The 15,777-nt window shown below is 34.5% G+C and overlaps 1 protein-coding gene across 3 annotated transcripts in view; it reads left to right on the forward strand.

The window, feature by feature from the left end:
• The window catches only part of LRBA (LPS responsive beige-like anchor protein), a 400,077-nt gene that overhangs the window by 54,516 nt on the left and 329,784 nt on the right, over window positions 1-15,777 (forward strand). For all 3 annotated transcript variants that reach the window (XM_080589383.1, XM_080589381.1, XM_080589382.1), the window contains exons 16-22: window positions 74-136; window positions 1,881-1,978; window positions 6,592-6,684; window positions 8,043-8,151; window positions 8,505-8,586; window positions 10,327-10,450; window positions 10,699-10,891. In XM_080589383.1, coding sequence (XP_080445509.1) covers window positions 74-136; window positions 1,881-1,978; window positions 6,592-6,684; window positions 8,043-8,151; window positions 8,505-8,586; window positions 10,327-10,450; window positions 10,699-10,891 — 762 coding nt within the window. The remainder of the gene's footprint in view (window positions 1-73; window positions 137-1,880; window positions 1,979-6,591; window positions 6,685-8,042; window positions 8,152-8,504; window positions 8,587-10,326; window positions 10,451-10,698; window positions 10,892-15,777) is intronic.

The raw sequence follows: 15,777 nt of genomic DNA on the forward strand, positions 1-15,777 counted from the left end.
TGTAATGATGCTCTTTTGGGAACGATTCTTTTGTACTTGAAAGATGATGTTTAAAACTTGATTATTTTTAAAGGACTATGGAATAAAAGAAGAAGAATTGCAGGCAATCCTCAATTATCTTCTCACTATCCATGAGGTAATTTTTAAATGTTTGTTTTTCTGTGCAATACTTCTTGAGTTTGTGATCACAAAAGTATCTCTATTTCCAAGTATTACCTTCTTTATGCCACAAGATGGCTCTGTAGAGGAAGTAGCAAATACTAACTATTGTAGTGTGCCGAACTGCCAATATTCTTGCAGTGATTTAAGCACTATGTTCAATGTTAAATTGAAGTTCATTAAGCCAGTAAGTCAAAATGGTTTCCTATGTTGTTCTGAAAACCGATTTGCCTAGCAGAAAAACAGATGGTGAGACTGACTTAAAAAAAAAAAAAAAAGACAAAATGTTGTTTTATGCTGCCTAAGTAATATTTTTTGTTTTGTTTTTCAGTCCTTTTTATTTTGCTTCTTAAATAAAGCAATAAAATTGAAAACATGCATTAAAAAATAAAGATGTATGTTAATGGCATCTACAAGAAGCATATAAACTTAATTGGGAGAAAATGTTGGTTACCACTGATACATCTGCATCTTCATATTTTAGCACCAGGAAAAGGCACTTTATGCCAGATGCAACATCAAAGACAAGGGAAATGGGGACATAAATCTAACTGATCTCATCTCTGTAAGGGTGCTTGAAATGGGTAAAATAAGGAATTAATTGAACTTCAAGCAGTACAGATTTTCCTTTTCTTTTCTGTTTACACCTATATTTTTCTTTTATTCTCTGTGCTTGTTACTGGTCCATACGCTTGGCAGTATCATGGTGAAGCAACTTAAGTCATTCTACTTTATATGGAGATGTAAAAAATAAGACTCTTGGTAACATATGAGAGTAAACCAGAATAGCAAAAGCTTTATGTGGCCTTCAGATGAGAAGGTTATATTTTTAACTTTTAAAATTTGCGTGGTCAAGTCTACAACGCTGAATCCCAAAGAATTAGGTATCTAGATGTATATTCAGAAAAAACACCGACAAAAAAGTAAAATTCAGCCTTATCATAGGGTTTATTCATCAGTGATAGTGTATGTGATAAAAGCTAGTAATATCTTTAGGTGAAAACAGTTCTTCAGAGGGATGTAAAATTGACTTTCTGATAGGGAAAGAACCAGAATATTTGTTCAAAAGTGGAAAATTCTGACAGCGTTCCTTTTAATACCACGAAGAATGGGAAAAGAAGGAACAGTTGCATGTTGTTACTTCATAGGTTATTTTTAGTTATAATTAACTTGGAACAAATTCATAAGCTGTAGTTTAAAGTGCTTTAGACTATTAGTGTGAAAAACTTTATTGAACAGCTTGAATTACCCATTTTAAACATTGCCTGTGGCAAGTTATGGTATTTTTTTTTCCTAGGGTGGACATTTATTAGTAGAGATTTTGTGTTAAACACCACCCTGTGTCCCAGAAAATGTGCAGCATTTATTTCTAGCTCCTGTGCAGTAAAAGAGAGGGAAATGTGCATACAAATGAGTATGTGCATGGAAAGAAATAACATAGTCTAATGGTCCATTCCCTGTCAAAGGCTTACTTCCCAGACACAGATGTGTCACTTTTCACTCTATAAAAGAAAGTATTTTTTTCATAATATTTTCTCCTGGTTACGTGCACTTGCCTTCCAGGTCTTATAGCTCTTTTGATCCTGGCATAATTGTTTTGGTCCTTGGTTTACTATTAACTCTCCAGATAATTTTGAAGTATTTTGTAGTGATACTTTTAACCAAAACAATGCCCTAGCATAGATGCATTTTAATTCAAATTTATAACTTTTATTCAACAGGATGACAATCTAATGGATGTCTTGCAGTTGCTTGTTGCTCTGATGTCAGAGCATCCAAGTTCTATGATCCCTGCTTTTGATCAGAGGAATGGATTACAGTAAGTTGAATTTTGTAAGTGGGAAAGGAAATAGTACTTTGACCATACTGTTGCTTGCTAGAATTCCCATGAAATCTGAAAGGTCCTCATCAGTGCATGTGTTGCAGTCTCAGACTCCTCCTCTTGGGAGATTTTTGTGTCCAGGTGTTCTTTTGACAAGAGGTGATGTTGGATTTATCATCAATGAGGCCTTTTAAAAACATGTTTCCAAGCTGCTGGTCGTGCCTACACAGGTAGTGATCAATTTGAGTTAGTCTATACATAGAAGTTAAGTCTCCATCTACAAGCATTTAGTCTTTTGCCTCCCATTCTTGCATATGTTTTTGGAATGGGAAGGTTTGACAAAAATTGTTTCAGGTTTCTTCTTATCTTTGTTAGCTTTTTTTTTTTTTTAATGGGTAGAGCATTATCAGACTTTTGCAGAAGAAAACCTTTATTTGTTTAAATTGTCGCTCTGTTGTGGACTGTTCACAATCTCTGTTCTCAACAAAATGAAAGATACTGCTTAACACTACTGTGATATAAAAGTAGGGAAAGTAGCAAATTCTACTAACAGTAAAAGCATAGGAAAAGGTCTGCTAGAAAAAGGCTCTTGGGACTCTGATTTTCTATTGTAGTTCTTAGAGAGTCATCACATTATTGAACTTTTCTAATTTAAAATGAATCTGCCTGGACATGGCAGGAAAAAGATTGGAACAGGCAAGCAAATAGAAGAACAATTCCTAGAAGAGTATGTAGAATAGTAATTCTCTTGCTGTGTAAAGGCAGAGTCTCATTTCATACATTTTGTTGCACCTATTGGTTAACCCCCATTTATACATACATTTTTTTCAGTTGCCCTTTCTCAAGAGACAACATTCAGGCATGTTCATAATTGTTTCCTCCCTTTTTAGTGCTAGGCTGTGTTTTTTTTTACCGATTTTCTTCAGCTTTGACTTCATTTGTATGGTAATGTATTATGCTATGGGAAACTAATAAAAACTCTAAATAATAAAGTATTTGAATGTCATGTTGGGTCTCCAATGTAATATGTTTGTTTTTATTTAACAACTGGCAGTAGACATTTTCTTTTTTATTAACTAGTATATGGGCAAGTCAGTATGAATAGTGAGTCCACTGTGAGAAATCATTTTGCTCTCCTGTCTCGTTTGTTACATGCCTTCCTCTGGTATTGTCTCCAGTCACTTAATGGGTTGCTTGCATGCTTACTGATATACCTGCTCTTTGCAATTTTTTAATAGTTAAACATTTAAAATTAACCAATCTGAATAAATGTACAAAAATATATTTTTAATTTAATTAGCTAACATACTGTTAAGAAAAGCAGGGAAATGGATTCTGTTCATTGGATGAACAGTGTATAGTTGGTATGCTCAGTGGTTTGGTTCTGTAGTTGATGTGCTTGCAGCTTTCTCCAAGATAAATTATTTGTTACAGATTACTTTTTTTAATAACTCTTGGGATTTCATTTAGGTTCTAATATAGAACTAGATTTTATTTGTCTTAGTTGTCTTAGGTGAGGTGTCCTGGATTTGTTTATCTTTTCCTGTCTTCAGCTATGTAAAAGTAAAGTAATATATAACTAGTGGTGAATGCTTACTTACATACAGATAAGGTCTATATATTCTGGATAAGTCCTTTGAACTGTTTATGACTGGCTGAACTAAAATGCAGTGTTGTAACACGGGATATTTTTGGAAAGGCTCTAGAATCACTGAGATCAGTTTTTTTTTTTTTTTAATAAAGCTATGCATATTTCATCAAGAATGTACTCAGGAAAATATACGTGTAAAGGTCCAGTAAGACACTGTGCCTTCTAATCCAATATAATTGTCATGGAACATTAGGAAATTATTATATTTTTTTTTTCAGAGGTAGCTTAGTAGTCCTTGTTGTTGTAATCAAATCAAATTTGGCAGATTCAAAGATCTGCTCAATATCATGGGCTATAGCTGCACCAAAACCAGTTCTCATGGTGATGAGAACTGTCCTGTATGAAAAAGAAATGAAAGAAAGTAGATATAACTGATAAATAACTTCAGTTTTAGTCTCATGTTGTTATGGGAGATTTACAAGGATCAAGAAAACATTGCATTCGTTATTTTTCACACTGATAGAAGATCAGTATTAGAACCTTTCGCCATCTCAGTAAATGTGTTTTAATAAAAGATTAAGTTTTAATTAGTAAAAAAACAACTGTTTTTTATTTATGAACATAGTAAGACTTTAGCAGCACCTAAACATGGCTGAATACATAGTAAGCACGCACTGCAAATAATTACTTGAAAAGTTAAGGTAAATACTAGTCTGATTTCTTTTTATTCAGGAAGATGTACATGATGAGATCTGTGCAGTATTACAGGCTGAATTGGTAATGTCAAATATATTTAAGGTTTCTGGACTTCCCACTGTAAGATGGCATTTCTAGTTGTTTATTCATTTATCAAACTTTCATCTATTGTGTGGATACTCTCCTTGCTGTGTTGACTAAAGCCATTTTCTTTCTTGCAAAAAACTGTTTTAGAGCTGTTCAGCTAGCTAAGTCTAGTACTTTGCTACAAATGTGTCCCTCAGTCCCTTGGGCTGTCTGAAAGCTGCTTAGTGGAGAATCGTTAGCAGGTGTAGAGCAGGAGTTTGGCACTGCAGGGGTGGCGAGAGTCTCTGGTGAGTGGACAGTGGTAAGCAGGATGGGGAAGAGAACCATAAGAGCACATATGAGAAAAATCCGTGGGTTGAGATGAAGACGGTTTAATAAGTGGAGGAAAAGAGGGGAAAAAAGAATGGTGCAAAGGCACTCACTTGCCATTTCCTGCAAGCGGTTTGATGCCCAGCCAGTCTCTGAGCAATGGCTACCTGGGAAAGATTCCCCTCAGTTTTATTGCTGAGCATAATGTACATATGTCGTGGAATATCTCCTTGGTCAGTTTGGGTCCGCTGTCCCAGCTGAATAAATACTTGCCCACTCCCAGCCTACTTCCTGGGGGGCAGAGAAGGTCTGGTTGCTGTGCAAGCAGTGCTCAGCAACAGTTAAAATGCTGATGCGTTACCAACACTTTTGGTCACAAATTAAAAATGCAGCACTGTGCAGGTTGCTCTGAAGAAAACTAACTCTATTCCAGGCAAACCCAGTATAGACACACAATACTGTCTGGAATGTGCTTTTCTGTGAAAACTTCTCCCAGTTGTTAAAGCAGTAAGCTGCTGAAATCTGCTGCTTATGGCTCTTGCAGTAGGAGCTGGAGATGCACTTCTTTAAAAGTAGGGTGGCAGTTGGTTCACTCCAGTCCTTGTGGTGCTGAACGTGAGAAATGAGAACAGATTTGCATAGAAAGATACTGAGTACAGGAGACAAAGGTCAACGTGGCTAATATTGAAAGGACGGATAGGAGGGAAAGAGGTATAGGCTTTGCACACCAAGCGGAAAGGTTTGTTGTTGGTAAAGCACGTATTGCTAGAGGATGTATTTCTTCATCAAAGGTCCCTGATCAGGCAGTGCTCTGTTGTCAGCAGAGATCTCTAGAGGCACTGGTTAAGTCTTTTATAATCACCTGTAGCAGCTGGTCCATAGGAAGAACAACTCCTACCAACTAGCTTAAGGTGTGGATGCCTGCAGTAGCAGAATTTTGACAGTGAACTGTTGAGCTTTTTTTGAAAATACAGGTTAACTACATTGAAGACTACTTTACTTTTGAAAATTCCTTCTTGTGGTTACTAAATTAAGAACTCTGAAGTTAGGGACTTCTGAAACATGGACTGTTCAGGAATTTTAATTTGCCTACTCCCCTTTTCTACACTAAAAAAATTTTAATATAATTTAACCCACTTTTGATTCAGTGAATAAGGTAAATTTCCTGAGAAGGAATGCTGCTTTAAAAACATAGAGATGAGAAGCTCTCTAGTAATCTGGGACAGTTGAATGGGGGAATGATCGTGACAAAACTTTAATGCTGCTTTGGAGAATGGGCTGCCGGGCAGATCACTTCCAACACATGTCATTAGTTGTCACTAATTATTGTTTCTTAACTTTTCTGTGGCTCCAACCTGAGAAACCTGATTTCTAGAAGAGATGAGTATTTGCTAGTATAGCTACGTTCAGCAAGAGCCTCCTTGTATAAAGAGGGTTGTATAAATGAATTCCTTTTCAAGGCACTTAGGTATTTTGACTAGAATGCTAGCTTTGTTGTCTGCAAATGTTAGTGGTAGTAAAAAAAAAAAAAATAATAAAAAAAATCTATTCATCACTGTACCTATACAGCCAGGTATATATTAAAACAATTGCTTGTTTCGTTTTCTGGGTAAATATCAGATTAATAAAGCTTTGCATATAGGAATTGCAGTAGCCTTTTTACAGCTATATATATGCTTTAGATATTGATATTTGGGAGATGGTTAAATTTGACTATAAAATTTGTAAATCTAATTATAAAATGTGAAATCAGAAACTATTGTGCAGTTGACAGAAATGCCATGCTTTTTTTCTATTTTTATTAATAGTCATCCTTTTAAAATAACCTCAGAAAAACTCATTCACATTTTACTGCAAATAATTTTTCAAGCCAAAAACTGCTGTATATTTCAAATATTTTAGGAAGCCTTGTGTTTTCTCTGCTTAGGGTTGTCTACAAGCTTTTAGCATCAAAAAGCGAAGGCATCAGGGTGCAAGCTCTGAAAGTGATGGGATATTTCTTAAAGCATCTTGCTCCAAAGTAAGTACTGGTTTAAGTCTTTCAAAAAGAAAAAAGTGAAGAAGGGGGAAAAAAAAAAGCAATCATCTTATGACACTTATGTACGGTATATATGTGATTTTATATGTACACGATTTTATATGTTTATATGTACATCTTTGTATTTGTTTGAGTGTACACATTTTTTTGTAAATAAAAAAAGCTGTGTTGGTGCTTAATAATTAAATATGCTTCACCAAGTAGCAGCTGCTATTCTTTAAGTATCCTTCAATTTGTTTGTCATTAATCCGTTTCTGACATGGTGGTATTACTAGTGTCTAGGTATTATCACTTCATTATCAAGTTCATTTACTTCTTGCATTGTCTGCCTGCTTTTAAAAGTGTACTTTTTGCATAATACCAGTGAAATCAGTAGCAAGAATTAGACTGTTGAGATGGAAACCCATATTGCTTACCAAAAATTAGGTTTAAGATTTCTCAAATAGCTTTTTAAACCTTCTTAATAAAATTGGTTAAAACTGTGCTAATATGTAGAAACTTTTTACTTCTTTTTTTTTAATGTGCCTGGTTGCCTGTATGTCTAAGCCATTTTGTGATGTGAATTTAACTAAGACAAAAGACTATATGTGGTTGTCATGGCTCAAAGTCAAAGCAGATAAGTATTTATCTTTGATCTGTAACAGAACAGTATTTTGCAAATACATAAAAGTCTTAGCCCTTTTACTAGGTGACTAATTAGGAATTCTGAATCTTTCTCAGTTGAGTCTGCAGCTTGGTAATTTACCTGTGAAGTTATTTGCAATTCAGTCATGACCTTTGCGTCTATGTTACTAAGACTATGGACATAAGTCAGTGCTATTTGTCCTTACTTTGAATAGTGGAAGTGTTGCACAGATTTCTCCGCTATTTTTTGAGATAAATTTTATCAGCATGTTTTTAATTTTTTTTTTTTTGTGGAAGTCCATGAAGTTGTGGAGCTGTGACACAAAGTGTGATATTGATACTCATTAGCTGAGTTAGCTGGGAACTTTGCTAAAATGTTAGATAACTGTTGAGATCGCTGTCCATGGTTAAAATGTATTTTTGAGATAAATGAGGACAAAGATGTCTTTGCCTTAATGTTTATCAAGAAAGGTGTGTTCCGTCTTTTTGGACCCATGTGTATAAAGAGTGGACCACATTTATGAAAGAAAGATGTCTGTCTTCAGGGAGTGACTAGCACTTTCAGAATTGTTATCCTTGCCCTTTTCCTTACCTCAAAGTGAAAGATTTAAGGCGCCAAAAGAAAAAAAAATGTTTTCAGTAATTTTAGATTTTTGAGGCATATTTTTAAGCTATTTTAATATGTAAGCTTATTTTACCTTTCTGTACTATTTTAGGAGAAAGGCTGAAGTCATGCTTGGACATGGATTGTTCTCTTTGTTGGCTGAAAGGCTGATGCTTCAGACAAGTTTAATCACCATGACCACATACAATGTCCTATTTGAGGTAGTAATATACTGCAGTTAGGATCCAATCTTCCTAATTATTTATAAGACATTGTTAGAAAATTGCTTACATATTTGTGCTGATATGTTCCAGACGACACCAAAACCTTAGTGTGATGCAGCTGAGTGCTGCTTTTTTTCCAAAGCTCACTACTTCAATTTTTTTTTTTTTTGGCCTAGCTTGTTTATGTTCATTATGAACAATTCTAGATAATGAGTAAAGTGAAAATATATTACTGGATAATAAGTATAACTAGGATGAAATAATGATGATGCTGTGTAAAAGATGGATCCAACTATTTTTCAGTAGGCTCTCTTTATGGACGTTGATGTGGATCTTCTTTCTTTTCCTAGATTCTGACTGAACAGATTTGCACACAAGTGATACATAAACAACATCCTGACCCAGATTCAGCAGTGAAGATACAAAATCCTCGTAAGAATTTATATAAATTTCCAAGTGATACCAGAATAAAAGTCTTCTGAGAGTGCTTATTAATTACTTTCACCAGTCTTAATTCTAATCTCAGTTATACACAGTTTTTCATAAAAGAGAAGAGATAATGTACATTTATTTGGAGATATTTAGGAAACAAGTCTTCAGTCTTTTGAAAGACATTTTGTGTGTCTAAATGTGTATGGAGTTCATAACTCACCCCTTTTGGCTGTGCAGTCATGTTATGAAATGGTTTTTCAAGACTTGTGTGCACAGAATAGTTTGATTTAATACATGTTAAAGTTCCAGCACAATTCTGATTGCATTATTTAGTGATGCCAGACTAAATTACCTGAAATATGGAAACAGCCTTCATTTTAAATTACCTTCAGTGCAACAATGCTAGATGGAAAATAGGAGAAATGTATCTGCTCGCTGTTTTGCTTAGGTTACTTTATGGAAAAATATCTTGATATGAAACTTTAGATGTCTTTTGAACTAGGAGGAAATACTGATCTCCTTTCTTGAATTCTATGCATTATTAATATACTCTTTATACAACACAATGGAGTTATGGTAGCTTTGGGAGTTTGTTTTTTTCTGGAGATATATAGATTTTTTAGCTTCATAGCTGCTTTGTTATTAAATGTAGGTCACAGTTGTGGGTTTGCTTCATGTGGAAAGTGGGGAAGAGAAAGGAAAGCAAAGCAGATAGAGAAGAAAAATCTGGTTGCAGTGTCATATGCCTTACGGTAAATCTGTATGAAGCAGGAGATGTGATGAGATTTGTATACTCTTAAGATTTTTGAAGTTGGCAGTCACTGCTGTGATTAATACAGCTTATTTGCAGTTTAAGGTATGAGAATGGAATTAGGTAGGGACAAGTGACTTCTAGATTACTTTTTTAAGATTGGTGCTGATTTTATCAAATACAAATTTAGAGAAATTGTACAAGAGGAAACTAGCACAGTGATCGTGTACAAATTGCATCTTAGTTGATTTACAGTGAACTTAATTTTTTTAAAGGAACAAGAACAGCGACTGTCCCATTGCTTCAAAAAGATAGCCGCAGTTTTGGCTGTTTCCGTGGAAAACAGAAAACAGTATGTTCCTAGAATATAACAAGAGGTGAAACTTAAAATAAGGAAGGTTTTGTCCCCGTCCTTGAACATAATTTTATAACAAAAATTGTCAAGAACTATCACGAGTTGTTCACATTGTTTGAAAATTCACAGTTGTTAAAGGAGAACAAAATTTATGAATTTTTCTCATATGTTGATTTTATACATGATGTATTATGTGAACTTTGTCTTCTTCGAAAAAGGTTCTGACACATTCTGATATTGGCTTGTTTTAAAGTCATTTGTCATTCAGTAACATTTGTGTTCCTTAAACCTGGTAATTCAAAAAAATTCCAAAGTAGTTTAACTCTGCTTCAGTTTTCTTCAGCTGCATAGGCCTGCAAATCCCCCTGAAGGGTGAGCAGGTGAGCAGGTTTGTGAGCTCTCTTAGAAAAAGGGACTTGTAATAGTTACATCTTCTCTATTTGAGTAGATTTGCTTTTTTCATCTTCTCTATTTGAGTAGATTTGCTTTTTCCCAGTGTATGTGTGTGTATATATATATATTATGTAGTATTATTTTTCTTGTAGAAATCAGCATACAAACAATATTGGAAGGTGTCCAGTGTTTTAAACTGTGCTTAGTACTAATATTTCATTTCTCATTAACTGTTTTACAGAGATTTTGAAGGTTATTGCAATCCTGCTACGTAATTCTCCACAGACACCAGAAACTCTGGAGGTTCGACGAGCATTTCTCTCAGATATGATTAAACTTTTTAATAACAGCAGAGAAAACAGGAGGTAAGATGACTTACTTTATGCCCATATATACAAATATGCAATGTGAGTAACGAGGTATGCTAGTGGATTAGCCTGGTTAAACAGACAGAGCTGTTCAGCAAATTCTGTAATATAGTTTTTGATACATAAAATTAGATAATCTTGTATACAGCAGTGGTTTTAAAGATTTTGGATACCGTGCTTGGCTGATTATATATTTCTAAGATGTATTTTAAAATTTGATTAAATAGCATGTGTGTATTTTGCAGGAGTTTGTTGCAGTGCTCTGTCTGGCAGGAGTGGATGCTTTCTCTTTGCTGTTTTAATCCTAAGACTTCTGAGGAACAGAAGATAACTGAGATGGTGTATACCATATTTCGAATTTTGCTCTACCATGCAATCAAATACGAGTGGGGTGGCTGGCGTGTTTGGGTGGATACGCTGTCTATCACACATTCAAAGGTGAGTGTTTGAAATAGTTGGGAAATTTTGTTATGCAATATAATTAATTTTCGAGTCTTAAAGTGCTAGATCATACAATGAGATAGTCTTGAAGTGAAGATCAGTATTTAAAAGAAATAAAATACCAGGGTTTGTTTCTGTTACTGGATATAAATGTTTCAAATATTTGACAAATAAGTATTAATTTTGTTGTTTGAACACTTCAAACAAATATGTTTTGTTGTTGTTGCTGAAATAGTTATAGTATTGATTCTTTCAGAAAATGGCACAAATTTTGAAAAATGAGAATCGTTTTAGGAGCATATTCTGAATAATTTTAGTGCTGGTGTGGGTTTTCAGTAATGGCATGAACACAAGGGGGCGCACCATATCTATTCATAAACAAAAATACCTTTAAGCAACATGAAAATGCTGTAAAACAAACCAGTAAAAAGCAAAGATATCAAAGTTAAGACAGATGCTTCAGCTGTTAAGCTGTCATGGGATGCAGGGTGAGAACGCAAATCCTTGCAGTATGAGAAAGACTATTAGCCTTCTTTTTTTTTTTTTTTTGGTAGTAGTTACAACTAAAATTCTACCTCAAAAGTGATTAGTGGATCTCCAAGCAAGTAACAGTAATATAAAATATAACTGCCCTACCTTTTTCTGAACAAAAAAACTGAGGCCAGTGTGAGCCTTGTAATAATTATGGTTTATCAGAAATACTTAGTTAAGATGACTTAAAGTTTAAATTGTATCTTCCTAAATGTGTGCAACTTAACCACGTAAAAAGAGGACATCTGCAAGTCTTTGAATCCTAGTGATCATTTTATGATGTTAAGGAATTGTTAGCATTTCTGAGGGTCCTTGTTTTCTAAGAATTATTCCAAAAAAAGTCAGTCTTCGTAGACAGTAAGAATACTGTTATTTGGCAGTTCTGTTTATTCTTAATATGTATAGCTTGATTGTGGTTATTTGGCTATGGAGACACAAATGTAGAAATCTGTATAGTAAAAGTGCATAGAATAATATCATTAAACAGGCACTTGGCTAAATGGATTCCAGGTGCGAAGAATACCCTGCGAAATTTTAACCCTTTACAGAGATTACATTTTAGTTATTGAAATACCCTTAATCATCCATTTTTTTGTTGGCTCTGCAGTCCTCAAATCTGTTTGTTCTCTTTCCCTCAAGACACAGAGGGTGTGGGTGGAGTATGTTGTTCAATGGCAAGCTGTAGCCAGCATGAAGATCCCTGATGTACTCTTACAGGAACTGGCATAATTTAAAGCATTTCTATGCTTGTTTGAAATGGCTGGGAAACTACCCTTGGGGAAAGATGGAGAGGTGAAGGAAGACCACCTTTTTACCTCTGTTATACAGGATTTTGGTGTATTGAATTTAAAATTTATCTTCTCCATATTCTATAAGCTTTAGCTCTATTCTTTGACTTTTTTGAGTTATAAGATAATTCAAAGTATGAAATCCCATTTAAATGGCTTCTGTATGAAAGTAAGTATATGGATTTTTTGTCAGTATCGTAATTTAGTGACTTAATTTAGCTAATCAATGGTCTAGAGATCATAGACTTAAAAAAACAACAACAAGATTTAAGTGATCCCATGGACAAATATTATGACAAGAGACCTGGTTTTACAAAATACCAGAAATATGAGATACAGGTAATGATACTTATGACCTTTTTTTGACAAAGGCTGCGTATGGTTTTTACGCGGTACCATGGCAAGTGAGAATATGATGTGCTCCTTCTCTCATATTCAATTCCTGGTGTGCTGGTATAGCAAGGTATCCTTGGTGGTAGAATTAAGTTCTTGTATCAGTTTTCCCAAGTCTAACTTGTTGGCATTCTGGTCAACATGTAAGGATTTTTTCTTCTTCCAACCTAATTTGGAGGAAGTTGAACAATGGCAAGGTTGGAAGCGTGTGATCTCAGGCAGTGCTAGCAGCAGAGCCGTATTGTAATTTTGAAGGAATTATAATGAATTTGAGGGACATAATTTTGTTTGGACATTGGTGTCCGATTATCCACCACCAATATTATCCACTTCAAGAAAAACAAAGGAAAATGATTGAACAACAAAAGCAACCAAAAACTAGCTTAATAATAGCAGTATGAATAATACTGCAATGATCAAAGGTTTTAAAATGGGATTTTTTCACCTTTTTATGCATTTACTGTTTTAAGGTTTTAAATAAATAATATTTGCATTTTATGCAGCTAGCAGTAAAAAGCTAGGTGATTTTTCATAGCTGTCTTTTAATTACATCAACATAAATCGCGATGATTTGCTAAAAAGCTCTTTGTGGTGAAACCTTACTAATCACTTGAAAATGTCTTTATATATCAATATGTAATGATAATGAATTTTTAATCTGTCTAATTTTATTTCTTTCTAATATTCTTGTATCCTGTTATACCAATATTGAGATTCATATAGAATCACAAAAATAGACTCATATGTTACATGGTATAGACATAATTCAGAGGGCAAATTGTTAGATGCTAAGTGCATCTCAGATGTTTTTGATTTCTAGTATGCTTTCAAAGTAATGCGGGAGTTATGGGAAGAAAAATATTTCCTTAACACTGCTAAGAGAATAACCAATTTGTGTTTTTATTATTTCATCTCTAATTGTATTGGGCTACTGCTTATTTTTCCTTTTTACAGCCCTTTGCTTCTTTCTTACCACTAATTTATAACACCATTCTATGATAAAGAACTAGTATATAAAGGAATAGTGTTACAGAATTGGATAGGTTTTGCAGAGCTACACATCAAGATACATGCAGCTGCTATAAAAAGCCAAAGAAACTCAATTGCAATTTTATTGTCCAGTTTGATAGATTTCCTGCCACCTTTGTAGCAGGGAAGCTGTTTGTCACTGTAACCCTCTTCTCCAACAGCTGCACAACATTTTATAAGCAGCAACGGCTTTTCTAGCATAATTGCACTACATAGGTTTCCTTGCAAGCAGAATTTAAAAGGTGTGTGTAACCTTTTTAAAGCCAAATTTTTTAATATTACTCACGTATTCTGCTATTTCCATATTATATTTCATACTGGTTTTCAAATATTAACATGTTGCATACAAACATGCATAATCTGTGGCTTCTAGATCAATAAAAATGTTAATGAAAAAATTAAACCAAAACTCAGGTTTGTCGTAATCAGCTAGCACTGAATTTATGAAAGCTTCTAAGAAGTTGAGTTTTTTAAACATTATGACCATGACAGCTAGGCTGTATACTTTATTCCTGTGTTAGTGTTGCTTGGTGAAAAGAACAAATGGTTTTGTGGTTAATAATAGGAAACAAGTAAAGAATAGTGGACAAGTTGCCTTTTTGACCTTTCAGGTTCCCCAAGTTTTGAAAAAATGTAATGATTTACGCAGTATAATACGCTCCTAAATTATTTCAGGGTTTTAAACTACTGGAAAGAACTAATGTTTGTTTATTTTGGGCTCTTTATATATATTTTATTACTTAAGAAGTTGTTTCATATTATCATATGATTTGGTTAAAGAGGAACATTAGGGTAAATTCTGAATCTTTTCAGTAGCTCGAAAAATTTTGAGTATGACTCAGAAATTTTAATATGTGCATACTACAATTTTACTGTCTGTTAAGTGGAAAATATTTTATAATTTTGTTTACTGATCTGAATAGAAAGTAGTATAATCTTAAAACATTACTACTTGAAAATACAATGTGTTTCTACACAGTTGTTAGTTTTCAGTCCAAAGTATGATTGTAAAAAACGTCGGTAAATGTTAAGTAAATTTGTATGGTTTTAGGTGCCCCACTCCTGTAATGCAAAGGAAGGAAAAGCGTGCATAGGGTTTACATATGTTGTGTTTGCCTGATTTTCATCACTATGTCAGATGCAGGAAAATGGCAAAAGCAGCAATGATGAGGTGGTGAAGGAATTAATATATGATGGAAATGTTAAAATCAACAACAACCACAGAAAACTTTAATTTGCAGAGAAGGAGACATAGCTCAGTAGTTTCAGAAAGTAACAGTCTATCAGCATCTCTTGAGTTCAAATCCCATTGGCATTCCTGAGCTGTTGAGAATGGTTTTCCCCTGGTTAGGAGAGGGTCTACTACAGTGGTGTGGGCAGGAATGTTTAGCTGTAAGGCATTTTGAAGGCTTCGGATGTTCTTCATCTGAAAAGTGTGTCTGCATTGCCCTGAGGGAGAAGCTGAGGTAGCTAGCCAAGAGGGTTATTGTATTACTGTAGGTTTTTGGAAGCAAAGCTAGAGGAGGTGCAAATTACTAATAGTAGCACGACTGAAATACTTAAATATGGGGTTCATTCTTATGGTGTAAATAGCTATTCATAAAAATACTGCTTTTTCTAAATATAAATGAATCTCGGGGGAGCCACCTGATTTCTGGTGAGCAGAAAGAACTTCACGAATAGAATGTGCATCCTCCCTTCAAACTGTGATTCTGATGAAGTCCTCCTTTTCTAGGTGTTTCCTTGTTAGAGCTTCTTTTGTAGGTGGCATATGGAAAGGCTTTTCCTGATCAATGCCCTGAGAAGGAAGAGATTTCATTATTTAGCAGGAGGGATAGTTGGAGGGATATAAACCACTGATGGGCTCTTATGAATGCAGCATGTATGGTTAATGGGGAGCTCTTCCATCTCATTGTTCACTCAGTTTGGGTGAATGGAACGTCATGGCTAAAGGCAGGATGTTGAAATTTGATTAAATTGAACTGAAAGAAAAGACTGAAATGGGAGGTAGGAGTAGAGTGAGCAAAGTAGACTGAGAACTTATGAGGAGGAAAGAACAGGATCAGGTGAGTAGATGGAGCTACACTGAAGCCCTAAAAGAAGAAAGTGTAAAAGATACCTACTTTTTGTTGAGAAATGCCA

Source organism: Anser brachyrhynchus, assembly GCF_964034855.1.
Source record: "Anser brachyrhynchus genome assembly, chromosome: 4".
Taxonomy (NCBI): domain Eukaryota; kingdom Metazoa; phylum Chordata; class Aves; order Anseriformes; family Anatidae; genus Anser; species Anser brachyrhynchus.